This window comes from Callithrix jacchus, chromosome 1, assembly GCF_049354715.1.
Source record: "Callithrix jacchus isolate 240 chromosome 1, calJac240_pri, whole genome shotgun sequence".
NCBI lineage: Eukaryota > Metazoa > Chordata > Mammalia > Primates > Cebidae > Callithrix > Callithrix jacchus.
The window spans coordinates 127,734,923-127,757,205 of record NC_133502.1 but is presented as its reverse complement, the minus strand read 5'-3'; the positions used below and the strand labels follow the sequence as shown (position 1 = coordinate 127,757,205).

Here is a 22,283-nt window from a genome sequence, read left to right as displayed (position 1 = left end):
TAAGACCTACTTGCAAGACAGATCCTGCGATAGAGACTGCACCCAGGTGTGTTTTCTCTTTCTAGATCACACGAAGTTGAAATTGATAGGAAAAGTAATCTGTGCTTATAACTTTTGAAGTGGCCAAATGGAAAATTAAGATTTTCACAGAGCCACCCATGGTCAGAGACAGTGATTCAAAGAAACCACACAATGTGTGTATTTATGTACTAATTATTGTAGCTAGCTGCTGGTATTCTCTATTGCAAAGATGGTTTAACAGAAGAAAATACTCACCTCTTTAGATTTGTATTGCTTGATTCTACAGAAGCATGCTTAGGGTATACAAATTTACTTATAATAACATGGAGAAAGAATGATAAAGTTCAAGAACTGTGCTCACTTGCCTTTTTTTCCTCCTGTAATGAAGAAGCCGATGGCTGCTCCAATAAAACTGCTTTCAGGCAAATAGCTATAGTCAGTAGGAACTGTGGAGTTAGAAAATGATCAAATTAACCAGTGAACTTGGCAGGACTAATGAAGGAAAGATAATGATCTCATGCTGCCATATCAACCTAGAGACAAAGCCGAGATGTTTATGTCATTAATCTCAGCACAATACTTTGTGGCTGCAATTAATTTTATTAGAGTAAGTGACTGGCCTTGAAGTAATCACTTAAGCTATGCAAGCAAATCTAAAATGGTGGCAAACTTAGGAAAGGCTGGAAAAAAAAGTCACAGAGGATGAACACTTGAGTGAAGTGGTTAAAAAAACCTTTTCCAGGCCGGGCGCGGTGGCTCACACCTGTAATCCCAGCACTTTGGGAGGCCGAGGCGGGTGGATCACGAGGTCAAGAGATCGAGACCATCCTGGTCAACATGGTGAAACCTCGTCTCTACTAAAAATACAAAAAATTAGCTGGGCATGGTGGCGCATGCCTGTAATCCCAGCTACTCAGGAGGCTGAGGCAGGAGAATTGCCTGAACCCAGGAGGCGGAGGTTGCTGTGAGCCGAGATCGCGCCACTGCACTCCAGCCTGGGTAACAAGAGCAAAACTCCGTCTCAAAAAAAAAAAAAAACTTTCCACATTGTCACATCAATGAGCCCCAATCCAGTGACCTCCTCAGGGTCAGCAAGGAGTCTGCTGAGCTTCTTGACTGAGACCACTGTAGTAGGCACCACTTCAGGACATGCTGAATCAGATATATGAACCACAGAAATTCAACAACTAGTATTAACAGCACCAGTCCCTTACCTAAGGCAGAGACCTCTAAGTGACCAATTTGTGCAAATAACCAGATGTGGCTGCTGACCCGGAATGGTGAAGCAGTCACATTTATGCGGGTTCAGTCCTGAGTGTCTCCTAAATTCTTTTCTTTCCAGTCTCCCATAATTGTTTCATGAGATGGTTTTTACTGTAAGAAATGACTCAATTGGAAAATTCCATCAGGAATAAGTAGCTGTACTTTTCCAGTTACACAATCATTTTTTTCATAAGAACCTGGGTATAAGATGATTCACTAGTACTTGATTTGAATATATGTGGGGCAGACCAAGTGCCCCATAATATGGCAATTAAAAACCTACATAAAAAAGTAAAAGCCTGACATAAATATCCTATCTTACCAGTACACTGTGAGATCCCTGCCCTTCAAAACTAGTATTACCCAGGGCTTCCAGTGTGACTAAGTTTTCTTCCTTTTTCCATTTTAATATGGTAACTTTTCGCTGCCTAAAGTTCACTACATTGGGAAGACTGTGGACCAATGTCCTATTTCTATAGCTACAGAATGACTGAAGAACAGAGAAATAGTAATTACAGAGGACCACATTTATGGTAATGCCATCTCTAGACTACTTATCAGTGGGTAAGTGAAACTAAGTTTTAATAAGGAATCATCGATACCTAAACCTCTCTGGCCCGGGTCCACAATAGCCGGTGGGCCAAAATTCTATAAAGAACAAGGAGCAAATGTATTAACAGTCATTCCTTCCCTAGAAAATCTCCAATTACAAATGTAAATTAAGCATGTGGGGACTGTAAATATTTTTTACTGCTTTTACCAAAAAGCTAGAAATAGAAAAGGCCTTGTTATATTAAGAACTAGAATTTCAATTCAAAGGCTAAGAAGGTACATACCTCTAAATATACTTACCCCATTATTTTTTTCAAAATCAGAGGCCAGAAAAACTCCAGCCATATATGAAGAAACTTTTAATGAAACATAAATACTATACAAACCACCATTACATCTAGTAAAATAAGTTTGTTCCAAGCCTAAAGGGCCTGGTTCCCAGTCTAGATTTGTCACCAAATTAACTCTGTGTGTAACTCATGTAGTATTTCTGAGCCATTAATTCTTCATTTGTGAAATACGGGAGACTGAATGTCTCAACTGTTCTCTAAGGGAGGCAGAGAGAAGAAGTAAAAAGAACATGAGCTTTGGAGACCGAAAGATCTGAGTTCAAACCACGTATCCACCACGTACTGCCACATGACCCCGGTAAGTCAGGAAGCCTTTCCATACCCCATTTCCCTCTGATATAAAATAGAGATGGTAGTACCCATTACTTAGGGTTGTTGTGAAGATTAATGCTCTTAACAAAGTACAGAGTGGTGGGTCGTCAATCCCTCCCTTCTAGCTCCAGTGTTTTACGACTTTAATCTTACCAGAGGTTCTACTTTGACTTGAGGACAGAGTAGACAGATGAAGATGTCCAAGAAGCCAGATTGCATTTGACTGGAGACCAATCACCCCAGAGACACTGATGACCTACAAATAAAAAAGTAATGGTTCAATGATGGGATAAGATCCAAGTTCTATTCAATGAAAGGTCACTCACAGAAAGTCAACAGTCATTTAGGAGGCGGTGGCTTGGCTGGCAAGGAGCAGTCCTATGACAAGATGAAATATTATGTGTCTAGTACACTATACCTGGGTCATATACTCAACAAGTATCTGCTGAATTAATGAATAATTCAGTCAATCATTTAATCTTGGCAGAAAGTACTAGTGGTTTCTCAGGTTTCTTTGAGTCAGACTAGTCTCAAAAAAATTTTTCAAAAAAATGGCAAAAAAAAAAAAAAATCCAAACAGTAGAAAAGGGGTGATTCTTAAGATGAAAATACCTCTAAGAATGGAAGAAGACACATTTTGTTCTCTTTTGTAAATTATGCTCTACTGCTGCTTTATCATTCATAAGAATTTTTAAAATAATGCTTTTCATTTACAGATTTTTCTCCCATATTATGGCAACTTAAATTTCAGTAGAATTTTTTTTGAGAATATTTCTATTCATACATGAAAAAGGGAGTTTTGTCTGTTCAGAGATTTATGTTTACTTTTAAAAGCCTGAATTACTAAAACTCCTCTGTGTGGTAAGTATTATCATCAGCTACATTTTACAAGAATGAAAGCAAGGATGCTAAATGAAAAGAATAAAATATAAAGTTCTATATACAGTAAGAATACTATGTAAACAAAAGAATGCTTGAAAAGAAGTATGATCAAACATCACTAACAGTTGAGGAACATTGGTGATTTTTTTTCAGCTTCTTCATTATGTGTTTTCAAATTTTATGCAACAAATATAATCTTTTTTAAAATAAAATCTTAAAAGATAAACACATTTCTTAGCAGATTAATATGTCTATTCTTTAGTCAAGGATACCAATGACAATCATATGCCCATATAATTTTATCAGTGACAGCTGAATTAGTGTCTCTTGACCTTTCAAGATCTGCTGTGCCCTTTGATCATCTTCTATTTTTCCTTATCTTCAGCACCTGACATTCCTTGCAGAAACAGGCTTTAATTTTTAAGAAAAACCAATGCCAACGTAAGTTTACTAAAACCTTCCTAGCTTTCCTTTTCCCCCCAGAGGTGGTACGTGTTTGTCAGTGAACACAGGTCCATACATCACTCCCAAATGCCTCTTGAACTCAGCGGAAATAACCAGAGACTTTCCCATTTTCCAGGTAAAACATGTTGTATCATGAAATACAAAAAAAAAGACAACAAAGGGGGATATGTTTGCCCACCCAAGGATTTTAAATTCATTTTCTCACCTGAGTTAAGGTTCTAATGACTTCATTAAGTCTGCCTTGAAAATGAGAGGTCTGGATGTCTTCTGATTTCAGCTGAAAGAAGAAGAAATATCCGTCCCACCCACCCCCATAAAAACCTAAAGCGTTATATTTTCAGTGCATGAGCTATCCATTTTCTAAGCTATAAAATAGTTTACCATTATGTCCTTGTATTTCAAATATATAAGCTATGAGCTCCTCAAAGACCCATGCTTTATCTATCACTGATTTCCTGGTACCTGTTCACTATGGCGTGTAAGCAATCACTCAATATATTTCTATTGTATAAAAAAGGAGCTCCTTTAGAATTACTTATGAAGTTACACATATATATGTCCACTGTGAAAATATTTGGAAGTTAAAGAATAATTACATAGATATACATCAGACACTACAGATACAAAATGGAGTTTCTTGCAAATAACTTTTGCAATTTCTTATCATTCAATCATCTTTTCTCAGGCAGGGACATTTGTGGAGAGCACCTAAGTTGGCCAGGTTGAATCCCTACAAACAAAATAAAACAAAGAACAAATCTCTAAAGAAAGAATCCTTGTTTAAGAGCCATTATTCATATAGCAAGGCATTAAAAGCCTGGTATAACTATTACCATGAGCACATATTCTTCTGTCCTTAGCGTACTGAGACACTGGCTATTCTTCTCTTGCTATGTCTATGTACACATTTAGATGTCTTCTCCTACATGATTGTTTCTTTACCTGCATTACATCCCCTTCAGAGCCTACCAAGGCCACCATGCCATGAAGAGCTGCGAGACAAAGCATTGTGGGAGAGCCCTGAAAACAAAGTGTCAGAGTATGTCAACAGGGAATCAGTCCTTGGGTTTAGATCCTGTAAAACTTATTATGACCCAGAGAAATAAATGGTTGAAATGGGACCAAACTTTAAGTTTGTCAGATCATGGGCAGATCTTGCATTTATTTTTCAAAAACCAAAATGTTGTCTTAAAATTAAAACACAGACAAAATAGCCAGTTCAAAAATTATAATGGTTGGCAGAATGCATTATTTATAAGGGATTAAAAGTACATGGCCTCTTGCATTTAAAATTGCCTTCTTCTTTTACCATTAAGGTATATATCTCAGCAACTCCTAAAAATGATCCAATAAAGTTCTCTTTCCATTATAAAAATATGAAATAACACAAAACAGGTGACCTCTACCTCTGTTAGAACAATTCTGATCCAGGTAGGGAGTAGTTTGCTGCCCAAGTCTTCAGCTTTTCCATGTCCACACACAGACAATCCATGAACTATGTTTCCTAACGCCAGGGCAAAACCTGAAGTCTGATATAAATTAAATAAAAATGGAGTCAGAAAAAGAAAAACAAAGACACAGATTTGGAATGTTTGTAAACAGCAACATAAACACTTTTAGGACTCACTTTCCTAGTGACAAGCCTTATCTGTTATTTGAAAAATCAGAGATTTAGTTTTTCTTTCTTTTTTTTTTTTTTAAATCTAGAGTGGTTTGCATCATAAACTACAGGGTATAATTGCAAGGAATTCAACTTCAGGGAGTAATTTATTTTAGGAAAGTAATACTGCACTATTGAGGAGCTTAGCTCAAACAATCTGAAGAGGTTAGGGTGAAAATACCAAGGTAGACCACAGAAGGTCAATCGACTCCTAAGCAAAAAGAAAACATTCCATATAAGCACAGTATATGAAAATTTCTCCATTTCAACTTTGCAAAGAGTTTTCAAACTTCTCCGCTTCAACTTTTCAAAAAGTTTTCAGAACTTACTCTGAATGTAAGTGAGCAGGTATATAACTATAAAACAGTAACAATAATATTACAAGCTTAAACTAACGAATTCTGTAATAACCCATTATCATTGATAGTAAGACACTGGAGAAACCTTAAAGAAATCCACATGGAGAAATTCTATAGCATGTGTAATCAGATTAAAATTTTTTTTCAGGTTTTTTAATTGCAGCAATGTACACATAAAATTTATCATCTTAACTGTGAATACCAGTTCAGTGGCATTAAGTACACTCATACTGCTGTGTAACCATCACCACCAACCATCTCCAGAATCTTTACCTTGAAAAACTGAAACTCTTTACCCACTAAACAGTAACTCCCTGTTTCTCCCTTCCCATAGGCCCAGGCAACCACCATTCTACATTCTGTCCCTATGCTTTTGACTACTCTACGTACCTCATGTAAGTAAAGGCACACCGTGTTTGCTTTTTGTTATTGGTTTATTTCTTTTAGCATAATGCCTTCAAGGTTCATTCATGTACACTTGTACATGTCAGAACTTTCTTATTTTTTAAGGTTGAGTACTATTTCAGAGGAAACATTTTAGGGTTATGTAATTTCGTTTACAGGTACTTAAATTTTCCTATACATATGTGGTGATGAGTAGAGATTTTCTGCCTTGAATTTTCTGAAATTTGACTTTATCACAGTCTTCTATGTATTCTTCTCTTTACAAATTTGTGTTTCTAGCCTTATATAACTCTCATATTCCCTAGCCACATATTTTATCATCTTATAACTATGAGCAATAGCTGGAGAGAGAGAAAAGCCTATCAATACTCTCTTTTTTTTAAAAAAAAAAAAAAAAAGAAGAAAAAATAAAAAAAAGAAATGTCTACAGAATGAGACAGGGGGATAAGGAGAGAAGAAGACATCTGTGACTGTTGGCTACGGCTGTGAGAGAAGAAAATCGTTAGAAGTTCCTCAGTTCTAGACTTGAAAAATATCCCATTATACTGTAATTCAGAGTAAGTCAAAAGTAGAACTTAGCAGTAGCATGAGACACACAGAGGGAAATAATTAGGGCACACATCCCAACCTGCTGGCTGTTCTCTGCTAACATTCGAAGTTTGTACATAACATCCTCAGCTTCTGGAGCTTCAATAATTCCAGCATTGAATGCTGAGGTACATACACAGCTAAGTGTGTAGGCAAGGACCTGAGAAGAAAATACAGCAGAAAAATGTGTCTTCAGGGGGGGAAATAAAAGAACATGGTTTAGTTGACAAGACAGTCTGTCCAACTTCCCCCCAGAGTAAGAACTGGATTCAAATACATTCACCATGGATTGAGCACTGTTTTGTTGCCTAACTTACCGTGTAGTATTTCATAACAATATCATGATAGGTATGATAATTCCTACTTTATAGATAAAAACTCTGAAGCTCAACTGCATGTAGCTAGCAAGTGACAGAGGAGGGATTCAAACCCAGGTCTTCAGACTCATAATCATAAATTTCCTTACCACATTATGCCAGAGCACAGCACCTATCAACAGGAGAAATAAACAGATTTTCATCACCAGTGGGTGCTACTAATTAATTGCCATGCATTCCCATCCAAGGCCAAACAGGAGAGGAAATTCAAACAAGTGAACACTGCTCCACTAAGATTCCCTAGGAGAGGTAGCAGAGCATAACTGGAACAGGAATATGGATTCTGGAGTAAGATAAATTGTATAAAATAGGAATACTAACACTTGCCTCATAGCACTGGTGTGGGAACTTAGTATGTTGATGAATGAATGAATAAAATATGAGTAAAAAAGAATGGTAGGAGTGGAGACAAGATTTGGGAATATGCCCCAAATTTACCATTTACTAGCTAAGTAACTTTGGCCAAGTCACCCAATCTATCTGAGTCTCAATTTTTGCACATCAAATTTAATCATACCCACTCTGCTACCTCATATATTTATGATAAAAAACCTCCCTTATAAGAATGCTGTAAGACAAAGTAGAAAAATTCAGCTTCTAGCACTGGTTGATACAGCATGAAAAATGTAAGTGGTTTCTAAGGTAGAAATTGAACAATAAAACATCAGAGGGGAGAAAAAAACTGCTTAAGGCCTTATAAATCAAAACATCACAGATGCATCAGTTATGAAAACGTTGCTTTCTTGTATAATCAATTTGCTCCTTGGTTGCAAGATTTTCTCCTTTGGCTTAAAAAAAATGCACTTTTAAATCACACTTTACACTGCTTTAAAAATGGAAATGTAGTGTGTGTCTTAGAACAAAACTTCATTCCTCTGTGCCCAAAGAAATTCACCAATTCAACAAGTCCTATTGCTGAAAGCAGAGGAGCTGAGCAGGGAAACACAGCAGCCATTATGTACTCATCAATAGCTCATGGGCAGGCTGGGATAAAATAGAATCTGTTCTAATGAGACAGAGAATCAGGCCAGGCCACGAGGTCATACCCTGCTCCTCTCAAAGAAGAGTACAAGCAGTCCAGCTTCACCTGGCCAAAATAAAGACGGGCATGACACATGCCTGACATGTTCCATCTAAAAACATGGTTAACACACATGAACTGGGCCATATGAACTCCAATTCTGCAAATTTTTGCACCATAACAGAAAAAAACTTTTCATTAAGTATAGTAAAGAAATTTTCCTCAATAATACTTTATGCTCGTTGACATTTTAAAAAATCAAATGTCTTTCGATCAGCACTTTCTGAAGCTTATTCCCAGATATTTTTGAAAGTTACAATTGGCTTGAGCATAATTCTAAAAATCTCTATTTACCCTTCTTCCAGAAATTAAGCTCTTCTTAGAAAGTGTCTTCTAGTGACGCTGAGCTAGGTTTTAGTATTCACTAAAGCCTCTTATCTTATATGACACATTTAAGTCTAAGTTGATTTAAACTGCCACACAATTTGAACATCTTATGATCTAATATTGGTTGTCACTCAGATTTTCTCTCTGAGGAATAATTTATTTTACAGGGTTATCAAAATATGAGAAGTCCAAAGTAAGTGGCAAAGAGACAGCAAAAGAGAACAGAGGAGAAAGAAATGTAACTTCCACCTCCTACCTCCTGAAACGTTCTGCTTTGGCTCCCACTGTCATCTAGGTACGCAGACAGCTTCCGAAGCGATGCTGCCACATGAATGCGGGACTGCGTTTGGCTGCTGTGGCTCATGAGGGACAGAACAAGTCCAACTCCCAATATACAGCCCGTGCTTGGAAGCCAAAAAAGATGAGGTGTTAGGATCATAAGAAATCTACATGATTGCTCCTCACTTACCATGGGAGTTTACAGTACTCTCACACCTGAGATGAGATGGCTGGATTCAAATTCTGCTGCCTAATAGTGTGCCCCACCGTCCATGATAAGTTCACCCATCTCTCCCCTCCAAATGAAAACCTTACATCAAAACTGGTATCTGTGACTGTGGTAGTGCTGTGTACCCCTTGATAAAAACAAAAGCAGGAAATAGGTTAACTTAAACTTTATGGGTGAAAAGAGGAAAAGGCATAAACCAGCTCTATTTGTGCCCTTACAGAAATGCTGTTGGTTTCCCTGTACCGCCCCTACCTGCATGTTGAGTATACTGTGATCAACTGCATAAGGAGAGAAAAGACTAAAATTCAGAATATGCGCTGAGGACATGTGACTAATAGCAGAGAATATAAATGCAAGGCATGATTATGAGGTACTGCTAAGTTTCATGTTTCCTAGTCAACTTCAACAAGTGGAATTTCTTTCCTAAAGAAATGGTGTATTTGTGCACAATGACATTAATCCTTCTCTCCCCTCTGATGTCGCAGAATACCATTGGGTCAGAAGAGAAAATGGACAAATGAAAGGCTTGTCAAAAGTTACCCCATGTGACAATTCAATTGAAATCTAGGGCTTTGTGCCCCAATTCTCCTGAATGAATACATATCCATTTAAAGAAAATAATTGTTCTCTCAGAAAACTTCAAGATAGTATGGTAAGATAATGCAGCTTATGGAAATGCTTTACTTTTTTTTTTTTAAATAAAGTTTTTGTCATTGTTTTTTAAACGGAGAAAATGCAGGATTTTTCAGAAATCAGCCTTTCTGGCTTGCCTTGCCTCCCATCATCTTATCTGCTGCTTAAGAAGGCATTCCAGGGCATTTCTTCAGTAATGCATCTCAATGCCCACACGTTAGGTCATTTTGCTCTTAAAAGGCACCTATTGCCTTGGTCAGTGTCAAAAACATTTGCATAATTTAATGAACGTATTAGTTACCTCCTCCAACATCTCTATGCAAACGGAGCATGCACATCTAAGAGCAGACACCCAGAAGGACAGACAGACTACAGGATTTGCTCAAGGTCACACAGAGAGCATCCAGCAGAGCACAGCCAACGCACGGGGATTTTTTTATTCTAGCCTCTGTCCCATCTGCCAAACTCAAGGCCCCTCTCAGTGCCCTGCATGATGCCATGATGGAATACATATGAGAAGGTACCATATCTCAAGTGTGTTTTTCTAGTGTCTGTTGCATAACAATCTGCCATTCAAAAACTCTTCCCAAAGAAGCTACTACAGTAATAATCCCTCATTAGTCAGGCAGAACTATTACAGCTTACGTACACTTAACAAGCTCAGCTAGCATAATGCATTTTCAACCAGTTAAATCAACCTCTAAGATCTCAAGACAGCATTCTTTTGAGAAGAATCACATTCACGGAAGAGGAAAGGCTACTCGATTAATATGAACTTAAAGCCTTCGTTATTATTTAGAATCTACAGAGAAGTTTTTTTTTTTTTGGCTATCTTTCTACATTGATGTACACAACAATTTGACAAAATCAGACCAAAGATATAACTAGACAAAGTTTAATTAATACTTTGACAAATGTGACTGTTCTTCCCTCTTTGACGATCTAACTGCTACTTACGCTTAAGTTTCAAATGTTGCTTCCTCAGAGACATCACCCTCACCCAGAAGAGAAATCTCTTTAACCCTCTCCCACAGCACCCAGAACTAATTTACTTCACACAATTTTAATTATAAACTCTGACAAAAATTATTTGGGGGATTATTTGATTATTATCAATTCCCTGGCCTGAAAGCTCCATAACGGTGGGTATACCTTCACTGTTTTCCCCTACCACAGTATCTGCTGCGCCTAGTATACACTTGGCATATGTAGGCACTCAACCAGTATTTATTGAAAGCTGAAGAATTAACCAAATGAAGACTCTTAAGAGTCTAGAGTAGAGAGATCTACAGAAGAAAATAAAAAGTGAGACTTGATTCTTACTGCCTCCTATGTTTAGTAGGAGGCAAATTTTATGACTGGTAAAATTCACTGAACGTCTCATGCAAGATTCAACCAAGAAAATTCAGTTTCTGTCTCTTGCCAGACTAATTTCAAAAAGAGGAATACTAGGCTCATCTGGAAAAATTCCTCTCAACACTCACTCCAATAAGTATTAGAGTTTATGTTTCTGAATAAAAAAGGAAGTATGTAAGTCTCACTTTTCAGGCTATCCTAGGCACACAAAAATCTCTACCCCCTAGACTGAAGCCCCTCTTTTATCATCTCAGGGGATAGAGGTATTAAGGCTTTGAAAAGGCATCTCCGTTTCTAGTTCACATTTACCTAAAATTTATCATAGCAATTATTACTATAACCTAGGCAAGGTCATAGTTCACTAGCGATTCTATTCATTGCTGCAATGGCAGTTCACTGACTGGTGTAACAGATGAATATATAACTACCTATGTATATATCTGTGCCAATGTAACTGTATGGCATATGCATCTACTGCCCCTTTAAATTAGGTCCCCTCCTATTTCATCTCAATTTTCCTGTATGTACCAAGAACATAGTCCTAAAACTTTATTCCTGATTTCCCTGATTTCTAAATCTTCTACATTTTAATATGTTTATTTTTGTCCTAAGTCTTAAAATGTTCCCCCATGTGCTTGGTTCGGCAATTCCGCATATTTACTTTATTCTAGCTTCTTTTTTATATGTCTGCCAACCGTGAATCAAAGAATAGCTTGGGCAGAGGTATCTTTTACATATATTTTCTGTCCACAGTAAGCAAAAAGAAGTTAAATATTGGTGTCTCTGACAGAGAAAATAAAACCAATTATATTAGGTATAAAACTGAACTATGGAATTGCTAACATAAATGTTCTATAAGAATGCTAACAAATGATAAAGAGAATTTGAGTTTTTAAATTCCATACACTATTATGTCATTACTTATTTGAATCTCTTATTAGAGTACATTAAAATATCACCAGCAAAAGAAATCCTGAAACTGAAAAGCTAAGCAATTCTGAAGTTTATGTTGCTCTATCAACTCAGATATGATTATTTTTCTAAAATTAGTCAGAGATGAATCTTCAATTCCCTAGAGTTTACTGTATGCAATCCTGCCAATTAAGTACTAGGTCATCTAATAATTAGTTCTAATAACAGTTAACATTTGTATAGCGCTTTGCCCTTTACAAAGCGCTATACAAATGTTATCGTATTTGTAAAAGCTCAATAGTAATTAACCAAAGCCAGGGCCGTTGATGACTGCATGACTCGAGTTGGGGCTGTTAGAATCATAATAGCACAATGAGCTACCACTAGATGGCAGTAAAATGTCAGTGGTAGGCTCACGAACACCAGCCAGCCCAGGTGTGCGGTTCTCTCAGCAGGGACACGTCCATTAAATCGGGGAAGCGTGGTGAATTTGCTCTGGGTGAATTCTATTACTTGAGGGAGCACACTCCCACATCTATTAACCACCTTCTAGTAACACTTCCACTATTTCACTTGAGGGAGGCTTGTCCTAGACTCCTGCAATCTCAGTATACAAGGGAATACTTTACACCATGAGCAGACATGGGTCTAGTTAAAAAAAAGCAGAATAATTAAAAAAAAATAAAACAAAACAAAGTGGGTAATACTTGCATGTCAGAAAAAAATAAATATACACCATACTGTCAAGCATCAAATTGCTTTCTTTCTATTGAAATGTGTTATCCATACTGTATTATGTTAAGAGAAAGAAAAATGGCTTCAAAGTCAGATGTCCCTGGTTCCTCTCTAGGTTCTGCCACTTATTAAGCATATGACCTTGAACAAGCCTCCTCTCTGAGACTCACATTTTTATCTAGAAACCAAAGTGATGATGATTCCTACTTCAGTATCATGTTTAGGTTGTGACATGGATGTAATTCCACGAAAAACAGATGTGGAAATGCCTAGCTCAGTATGCAGCTGCTCGGTAAGTATCAGTTGAACCTGAAGCCAAAAAGAGAACCATGCTGGGTGCAGGGGATCCCATCCGCAATCCCATTACTTTGGGAGACTTACTCAAGGCCAGGAGTTGAATACCAGCCTGGCCAACACAGTAAGACCCTGTCTCTACAAAAAATAAAAAAATTAGTCAGGCATGGTCACACACGCCTGTAGTACCAGCTACCTGAGACTGAGGCAGGAGAACTGCTTAAGCCCAGGAGATCAAACTTGCAGTAAGTCATGATGGTGTCACTGGACTCCAGCGTGAGCAACAGAGTGAGATCCTGTCTTAAAAAATAAAAAAGGAGACATGCATAAGGACTGATACCTAAAGAGCAATAGTAATGACAAAGCACTAAACTTCATTAACTGCAGCACTAACAGTTTAGAGAGGATGGAGGAAGGGCTTCTTGAAGGGTCTGAGCTTTTAAATGGGCTCTGATAGTTAAGTTTCCACTAAATGGACAGGAAGTCCAGGCCTACCCATCTCTCTCCCAACGTAGTTGTTCAAGAAGGTTAAGACTCAAGAAAGAAATAAGAATCTTATTAGTAACAAAAATAAAATTTAAAGTTAAATATGCTTAGACACATATTAAGTTTTTAAGCACCTCAGTATCTGTACATGGGTAATTCAATGCTCCCCATGGTTCTCCTTACATTTAAACAACCTTCCTGAAAACTGTTGGAGACAATGCCTCAAAGTCATTCCTGACTGTGCCACTGGCTGAAGTTTGCAGCATTTAAATCTTAAGTTTTTTCTCCCAACTTTATAACACCTTGAGCAGCTATAATCAACATCTTTAGAGGGTGTGAGGAGGCAGGAGGGATAAAAAGAGACACAAAAATATCTTATTCCTTAGTTGTAAAAGGCAACAATACAAATGCGCGGGTTAGGTTCAAAATCTCAACTCCATTAAATCCAAGTAAATTTTCCTATTTTTCCTGTTAATCATTTTCTATATTCAAGAGATTTCAACCATGCCATCAAACTTTTTCTTTACCCATATTCAAACCACACTCTTAAGAAGTCACTTGATCCCAAAAGTGTTTCTTGATAAACTAGGTGAGTGGCACTAGTTCCTCTCCAATCTTAGCCTGCATCGGAAAAAAGATTCCATATCACCTATGAAATGGACATTTTACTTTATTTACTCCTGATGAAACCCTTTACACATGCAGCTGCCATTACCATATCATTTACCCTTTTGTCAATCTGAAACTAACAGGATAGGAGATATTAATGTAGCTTTAAATCATAAGTTCCTGAAGGCCAGAAATGCAAACACTGATTTAATGCACATTTGAGCTGTGTCCATAATATCAAAAGGTAAATGAATCAATAAACTGGAAGTTATTGTTTATCATCTGTTAGTTCTCAGCAATGATGAACCCCCGAGTATTCATGCCTGAAGTCCCAAAATACGTGGAAGTCCAAAAAACTATGATGTAGCTCCCTCAACGATGTATTTCAGAAAGCCTAACAAAACCACATAGTCACCCACACAAATCACACAGACTAACTGAAACATTAAGTATTTTATTAAATTAATGTGTTTAACACTTTCTTGAGTATTCTTTTTTGATTATTCCTTTGCATTTTTATCTTTCATTACTGAAATGAGAAAATAAATTTTAAAATATTTAGTTTAATAGACAAAAATCCTTAAAAACCATGGGGTTGGCAGGGGAAAGGGAAAGTTTGTTAATGCTCAGCAGGTTGGTAAATCCCTTGTATAACCTGTTTGCTTCCCTTTCTACTTCCTAGCCATGTGATTTCACCAAACATAAATCATCAGTCAAAGGCCCTCTTAGCTCAATCAGATTCAAATGGTCTCAACAGATCTTTAAAAAGATTAAGTCGGCTGGGCTGGGTGGCTCATGCCTGTAATCATAGCACTATGGGAGGCCGAGGTGGGTGGGTCACATGAGGTCAGGAGTTTGAGACCAGCCTGACCAACAAGTGAAACCCCATGTCTACTAAAAATACAAAATTAGCTGGGCGTAGTGACGCATGTCTGTAATACCAGCAACTTGTGAGGCTGAGGCAGAAGAATCACTAAAACTCAAGAGACGGAGGTTGCGGTGAGCGGAGATCCCCTCACTGCACTCCAGCCTAGGCAACAAGACTGGGACTCTGTCTCAATAAATAAATTAATTAAATAAAAAGAAAGGAATACTTTAAAAGATTAAGTCATGCATCCATATCCCCACACATGAGCCTCATATGATAAACATAAGTCAAAACTAAGGTCTTAGTAATATAAAGCGTAAACCGCAAATAGCAGTTGTTGCTTTGAATTTAAGCAAATTCTCTATTGCTAAAACATGGTTTTCAGAACAAGGAAGCTTTAATTATAAGTTTTTTGATTCTTTATTACTAAAAACTCTCTGCAAAGAAATTCAAAATCACATCCTAACAATATTTCTCTATATGACTTTTAGGATTGTTTTTCTAGTTCTGTGAAGAATGATGGTAGTATTTTCATGAGAATTGCACTGAATTTGTAAATTGCTTTTGGCAGTATGGTAATTATCACAATACTGATTCTACCCATCTATGAGCATGGAATGTATTTCCATTTGTTTGTGTCGTCTAGCATTTCTTTCAGTAGTGTTTTGTAGTTTTCCTTGTAGAAGTCTTTCACCTCCTTTGTTAGGTATATTTCTTAGTATTTTGTTGGTTTTTTTTTTTTTTTTGCAGCTATTATAAAAGGAGTGGGGTTCTTGATGTGACTCTCAGCTTGGTTGCTGTTGGTATATAGAAGAGGTATTGATTTGTGTACATTACTTTTGTATCCAGAAACTTTGCTGAAATTCTTTTATCAATCCTGGGAGCTTTCTGGAGGAGTACACATAGCCAAAGCAAGACTAAGCAAAAAGAAAAAATCTGGAGGCATCACATTACCCAATTTCAAACTATAATATAAGGCCATAGTCACCAAAACAGCATGGTACTGGCATAAAAATAGGCACATAGACTAACGGAATAGAACAGAGAATTCAGAAATAAACCCAAATACTTACAGCCAACTGATCTTTGATAAATCAAACAAAAACATAAAGTGGGGAAAGGACACCCTACTCAACAAATGGTGCTGGGATAATTGGTAAGCTACATGTGAGCTTAATTGGCAAGCTACATGTAAAAGAATGAAACTATATAGAAGGATCCTCAGTTCTTACCTTATCCAAAAATCAACTCAAGATAGATCAAGGACTTAAATCTAAGACCTGAAACTATAAAAATTCTAAACATAACACTGGAAAAACCCTTATAGACATTGGCTTAAACAAGGATTTCATGATGAAGAACCAAAAAGCAAATGCGATAAAAACAAAGATAAATCGCTTGGACTTAATTAAACTAAAGAGCTTTTGCACAGCAAAGGGAACAGTCAGCACAGTAAACAGACAACCCACGGAGTGTGAGAAAATCTTCACAATCTATACAACTGACAAAGGACTAATATCCAGAATCTACAACAAACTCAAACAAATTAGCAAGACAAAAACAAACAATCCCATCAAAAGTAGGCTAAGGACACGAATGGACAATTCCCAAAAGAAGATATACAAATGTCCAACAAACATATGGAAAAACGCTTAATATCACTAATGATCAGGGAAATGTAAAGCAAAACCACAATGCAATACCACCTCACTCCTGCAAGAATGGCCATATTCAAAAAACAATAGATATTGGCGTGGACGCAGTGAACAGAGAACACTTCTAAACTGCTGGTGGTAATGCAAACTATTACCACTATGGAAAATATTGTGGAGATTCCTTAAAGAACTAAAAGTAGAACTACCATTTGATCCGGCAATCTCACTACTAAGTATGTACCCAGAGGAAAAGAAGTCATCATACAGAAAAGTACTTGCACGTGAATGTTTATAGCAGCACAATTCACAACTGCAAAAATGTGGACCTAACTCAAATGCCCATCAGTCAATGAGTGGATAAAGAAACTGTGAAATATATATGATGAAATACTACTCAGCCATAAAAAGGAATGAACTAATGGCATTCACAGCAACCTGGAAAAGATTGGAGACTATTATTCTAAGTAACTCTGGAATGGAAAAACCAAACATAGTATGTTCTCATTCATAAGAAGGACTAAGCTATGAGGATACAGAGGCATAAGAATGACACAATGAACTTTGGGGATTCAGGGGGTAAGGGTGGGAAAGGGGTGAGGGATATATGACTACAAGTTGTGTGCAGTGTATATTGCTTGGGTGATGGGTACACCAAAATCTCACAAATCACCATTACAGAACTTACTCATGTAACCAAACCCCACCTGTTCCCCCAATAACCTATGGAAATTAAAAATAAATAAAAAATTTCTCCATAGCATGCAAGACTTATGGCAGTGTAGGAACCAATGTCTAAGTACCTGTGAGAGTGGAAATAGAAACAACATACTTGTATTCAAGACTAGTGTCAAAGCAGCAATTTTCCAGGGCATCCAAACACTTCATCAGAAGAAGGTTCATTTCTTGGCCAGATATATCACTAGATAAAGATCAAGGGGAAACAATTAATTATTTAAAATTTGTCAGGTCTAAAATATTAAATACAATATTATACTGTCAATGTTTTACTGGAAATACCAGTATTTCTCTTAAAAAAAAAAAGAGACATTGGTTATGTATACTCTTATTTTGTAGTTACAGAAACTAAGTCTGACAAATTATCCAATAACTGGGTTTCTGAGCAGTGTAATCGCTTCCAAACCAATAAACCCTAAATCTCCTATTTTTTATTTTTCTCAGCGTATTTAAATTTTAAGTCACTGAAAAATAAAAAATAAATGTGGAATTCCAGAAAATATTTCTAACAAGTTTTAAGGGTTTTTCGTCAGAATACTTAACCTATTAAGCTGACATTATCAATAATAAGTACAAATCTCTTTCTTGCAAAGACTGTCACTTCTGATTTCATGTCTCAATTGTAAAGGTTTTAAGTTCTATTCCTTTACTTACATTTTTTTAAAGGGGAGAAAATCCTAGACCTATGTTTGTTTGCATTTCTACAAACAATTGATGATTTTATAAATGCCTAGGTGAAAAGTCTGACTTGCATAGTAAAATAAAACTTAAAAGTTTCTATAGCCATCTTTTTGGGCAGATTTGTAGCCTTCATCGGTGACATTTTATTAGCTAGAGGTTCCTACATCTTAACTCTCATATTGCTACTTCTGATCATGCTAAGTGGAATGTAACCCCAGGAATGACAACCTGGCAGAGCACTTTTTAAAACATTTTCCCAAACTAAGACTATAGCAATTTCGCCCAGGGTAAAAGTTTTTTTGCAATTAAAAAAACACACAACCCTCACATTACACACACAGACTTAAGAGCTTTAACTAAATAAATCCTACTAAAGTTGTCCTTTGGAGTAAAATATACTTAAATATTCTAAATAAATGCTAAAGATGTCATACTTGTATTTTTTGGAGGTTATGACAGAAGCAAGAAACTGTGGAACAATATTCAGTATTTTTCTGAATAAATTCTACACTGGAACTTAAATTCAAGAGACTTTTTCATACGCCTTAGCAAAACATGATATTTTCATAATTATCTCTTTTTTTTTTGAGACAGAGTCTTGCTTTGTCACCCAGGCTGGAGGGCAGTGGTGCAATGTCAGCTCATTGCAACCTTCACCTCTTGGGCGTAAGCAAATCTCATGCCTCAGCTCCCTGAGTAGCTGGGACTACAGGCATCCACCACCATGCCTGGCTAAGTTCTGTATTTTCAGTAGAGACTGGGTTTTGCTGTGTTAGCCATACCAGTCTCAAACTCCTGGCCTCAAGCGATCTGCCTGCCTCAGCCTCCCCAAGTGCTGCAATCACAGATGTGATTCATAATTCTCTTGTACATGGTGATTTCTTAGTCCCTGAAAACCAACACACTGTCCCAATTCTGCTCCCATTAAAGGACTACATTGGGACACATTTGATGCCACTGACTAGTCAAAATCAACAGTTCTCAAAACACTTTTAGAAAAAAATTAAAACTTTCTCCAAAAATGAAATTATCTGTTAGCACTGTTACTACCTGGTAAAACATTTATTAGTATCAAAAGGCAAATGTTTCAGATTCCTCAACTGGAACAAATTGGGAAGGTGGGAACCATGAACAGTTATATTAGTAATGGCATTTCTAACACACAGGCCCTACGGAGGAGGAGGATGCTATCAAACACAGGAACGTTAAGGTAGAGTCAAAATTTGTAGTTATTCTGGGGGTACTCAGCTAAGGAAGGAGCTTCCTGATGTCTTTGCCCAGGGTTTCCTTTGGGTGTGAATTCCAGACAGACAGACAGGGGTGGAAGGCAACCTAGGAACCAGGATCAAGTGTTTTAGGGGAATCATTATAGGTTTCTCCAGGCAGCATGTTACGTTAAGCACAAATGCAAGCCTGTCAGCCTAAAAGCAGCAGCATCTCCTCCTAACTTAGTGAAGAAAGGAGTCACGCCAGAATAGGATGAAATGAGTTGCCTAGAATTAAACTGCCACGGCTCATTTTTAGTTGCAAAACATGTTGCTTGAAAAGCTACCAAAGAAAGAGCATGAACACAGATGGTGAAAAGACTGTCATTTGTAGCATAGTAGCAAAGGGAAAAAATCACTTTCAAGTTTTAAGTCTTTAAAAATACTTTGTGTTCTGTCACACACACAAGATGTAACAGTCAAATCACATGCAAAGGGCACTTTTTTACTCATCTCCAAAACAAGACCTGTATTTACTGGAGATTCTAAGTGCAGTGTGGCCAGAATATTCATTTTGTCCTATTCACCATCACTAAGACTAAGAGAACCATCCCAATCATCTGACAGACATTTCTAAGAGCTGAAAATGATCATCTGAAATATGGTATTCCCCCAGATCAATAGCAATTCACATAGACGTTTCACATACTGCTGTTTGTGAAGAACTTAATCAGTGGTCTCAAACTGAAATAAATAGAGCATAGTGTCATCCAGTTTATCCACACCAGCACCATTTCTTGCCTTTGGACAGTGAATTTCTGCCAACCGGGGAATTTAAAAGATGTCTAATATCACAACAGAATGCCTCTTCCTACTATCTTATTTCCAATTAAGGAAAACAGAGCCAAATACCAAGTCGCTGACATCGAAATATTCATAATAAGCAAATATTCATGTTGTATCCCACTACAATCAATGTAGATATACAAAATTCTAAGATTTGTTATAAAATAAAAAATAAGCAGTATGAACAACAAAACTAAAGAAGACTTATGCATGAAGAAAACCTTTCCAATTCAGTGGAATTTTCCACCTGAGTCTATTCCATTAGCTCCATTCAAGGGTAAAGCTAGCAGTCCAAAAATGAGCAATCAAAGTGAACAAAGCACACAGTATAATATGCACAGATTAAAACTCTTTAAGGATTATAAAAATTTGGCCAAGGCACAGGAAAAAAGCAGTATTTAAAGCCGGGTACATGTAGTTCTCAGGTGATTCAGAGACTCCCCAACACCCCTTAGGCACTAGAGATATGCCAATCCTCTCTTCCCATTTTACAGTGATTGATAAAAGACTGGCAATTATTTTCATCCCAGATAACCAGAAAAAAAAAAAGAAGCTTTTTACTTGTAACACTATAAGATTAGACGTTTCTCATGTCTACCACACTTAGGTACCCGAGGCTTTCATTTAAGCATGAGATGATCTTCACTTTAATACTAGCAACCCTTAAAATACATTAATACCCTCAGGATGGCATTTTAGAAAAGTAAAGGTACTCATAAAGAAGTAAAAAGGATCAACTTGCCTGTCTCAGAAAGTTTAGCAGACACGTATTGCTTAGATACAATGTTTATGTATATGTGCATATGAGTGCAAAATCCTTTGCAAAAAAATCACAAGGAAAAGCAGAAATATTTTAATAAACTGTACCTGAGTTTCTCTTCACACAAGCGAGAGAGAAACATCCCTAAAGCAAGGCCCATGTGGATTTGCACGGCTTGAGACTCATCAGCACTTGGTTTCCCAGGTAACCTGGCAGTCAGCATGTTCAGGATTTCCTCAACCTTCTCTTTGCAAGAGATAATGAAAACTGGCACAAGGAGAGACAAAGCCGTGGCGGCAGCAGAACGGGCAATGGCACTAGCTGTGTTTTCACCAGAATAGGACTTCTAGGACATGCCAAAGAAGAAAACGGGGTTAGCCTTTTGTTTAAAACCCGAGGAAGCATACCTATTGCAAAAGCACGATACAACCATACAAGCTTCCCTTAAATCCACCCCTGCCAACACCCAAAACAATGTATTTTTTAAAAATCCAAATGTTTTTGTCTATAGGTTATGTTTTCATTATTGAAATATTTTGCTACTAAAAAATGGATTAATAATATCCTTTTAAATTTGAAAAAACAAATTACAAGTGCCTTCTTTTTAAAGGTTATAAATTCCCTCCTATAAGGCTTGAAACAATTTCAGTGTTCTTAAAACCCCACATGTATATGTATTAAAAAACACCGAAGTGAATCTGTCTGAGCTTGCCACATTATAAATGTCCAGAAAGCTAGGAGTTTTCCAGGAAAGAAAGGAAAAGGGAGGAAAAGAGTTTAAGTTTAGTATGGAGAAACAAGTATAAATTTAGCACAGGGATCTATTGGCACATCTCCCAAAATTTTTGGTGGGAACACTTCCCAATAGATGGATTATTTCCTACAGGGGGTTAATTCCTTTTAATTAAAAAGGAAGTTGAAATCCTAAAAGCCTTTGGTTACAAAGCAATAACCAGCTATTCAAAATGAAATGGAGAGCCCTATATGCCCCTTCCTACATGTAATTATGGGAAAAGAAATGAATAACAGCCCTAATAAAATGACAGAGCCACTGAATATGAACAGCTTCTATAAGAATCCCATGTTAGAGAGCTCTACCAGACATTATATACATATACAAATATGTCTCAAGTGGGAAAGAAAGCTCATTTATCATTCCTCACTATTATCCAATTTAAAATTTCAGACACACCATAAAAGCAGTGTTGTCCCTTGCAATCAAAGCACATTAAAATGTGTTTTTAATTCCAGGCCCATTTGCTCTCTAAGCTTTGGTACTTTAAGGATAAAAATCAAACAAGTACTAAGTTACACTTTAAGTTAATATAGCACTATTTTAATAATAATGCTACTCAAAA

General features: G+C 36.9%; 1 protein-coding gene across 10 annotated transcripts in view; it reads right to left on the bottom strand.

Moving 5' to 3' along the window:
- FOCAD (focadhesin) overlaps positions 1-22,283 on the bottom strand; it is a 302,205-nt gene that overhangs the window by 48,978 nt on the left and 230,944 nt on the right. For all 10 annotated transcript variants that reach the window (XR_013534562.1, XR_013534576.1, XM_078370173.1 and 7 more), the window contains 9 exons: positions 21,033-21,271; positions 17,528-17,617; positions 8,899-9,046; positions 6,898-7,017; positions 5,252-5,374; positions 4,788-4,865; positions 4,051-4,122; positions 2,652-2,754; positions 387-467 (listed from right to left, as the gene is read on the bottom strand). Coding sequence is in view for 8 of the 10 variants with exons in the window: in XM_078370173.1 (XP_078226299.1) it covers positions 387-467; positions 2,652-2,754; positions 4,051-4,122; positions 4,788-4,865; positions 5,252-5,374; positions 6,898-7,017; positions 8,899-9,046; positions 17,528-17,617; positions 21,033-21,271 (1,054 nt within the window). In the remaining 2 variants the exon portion in view is untranslated. The remainder of the gene's footprint in view (positions 1-386; positions 468-2,651; positions 2,755-4,050; positions 4,123-4,787; positions 4,866-5,251; positions 5,375-6,897; positions 7,018-8,898; positions 9,047-17,527; positions 17,618-21,032; positions 21,272-22,283) is intronic.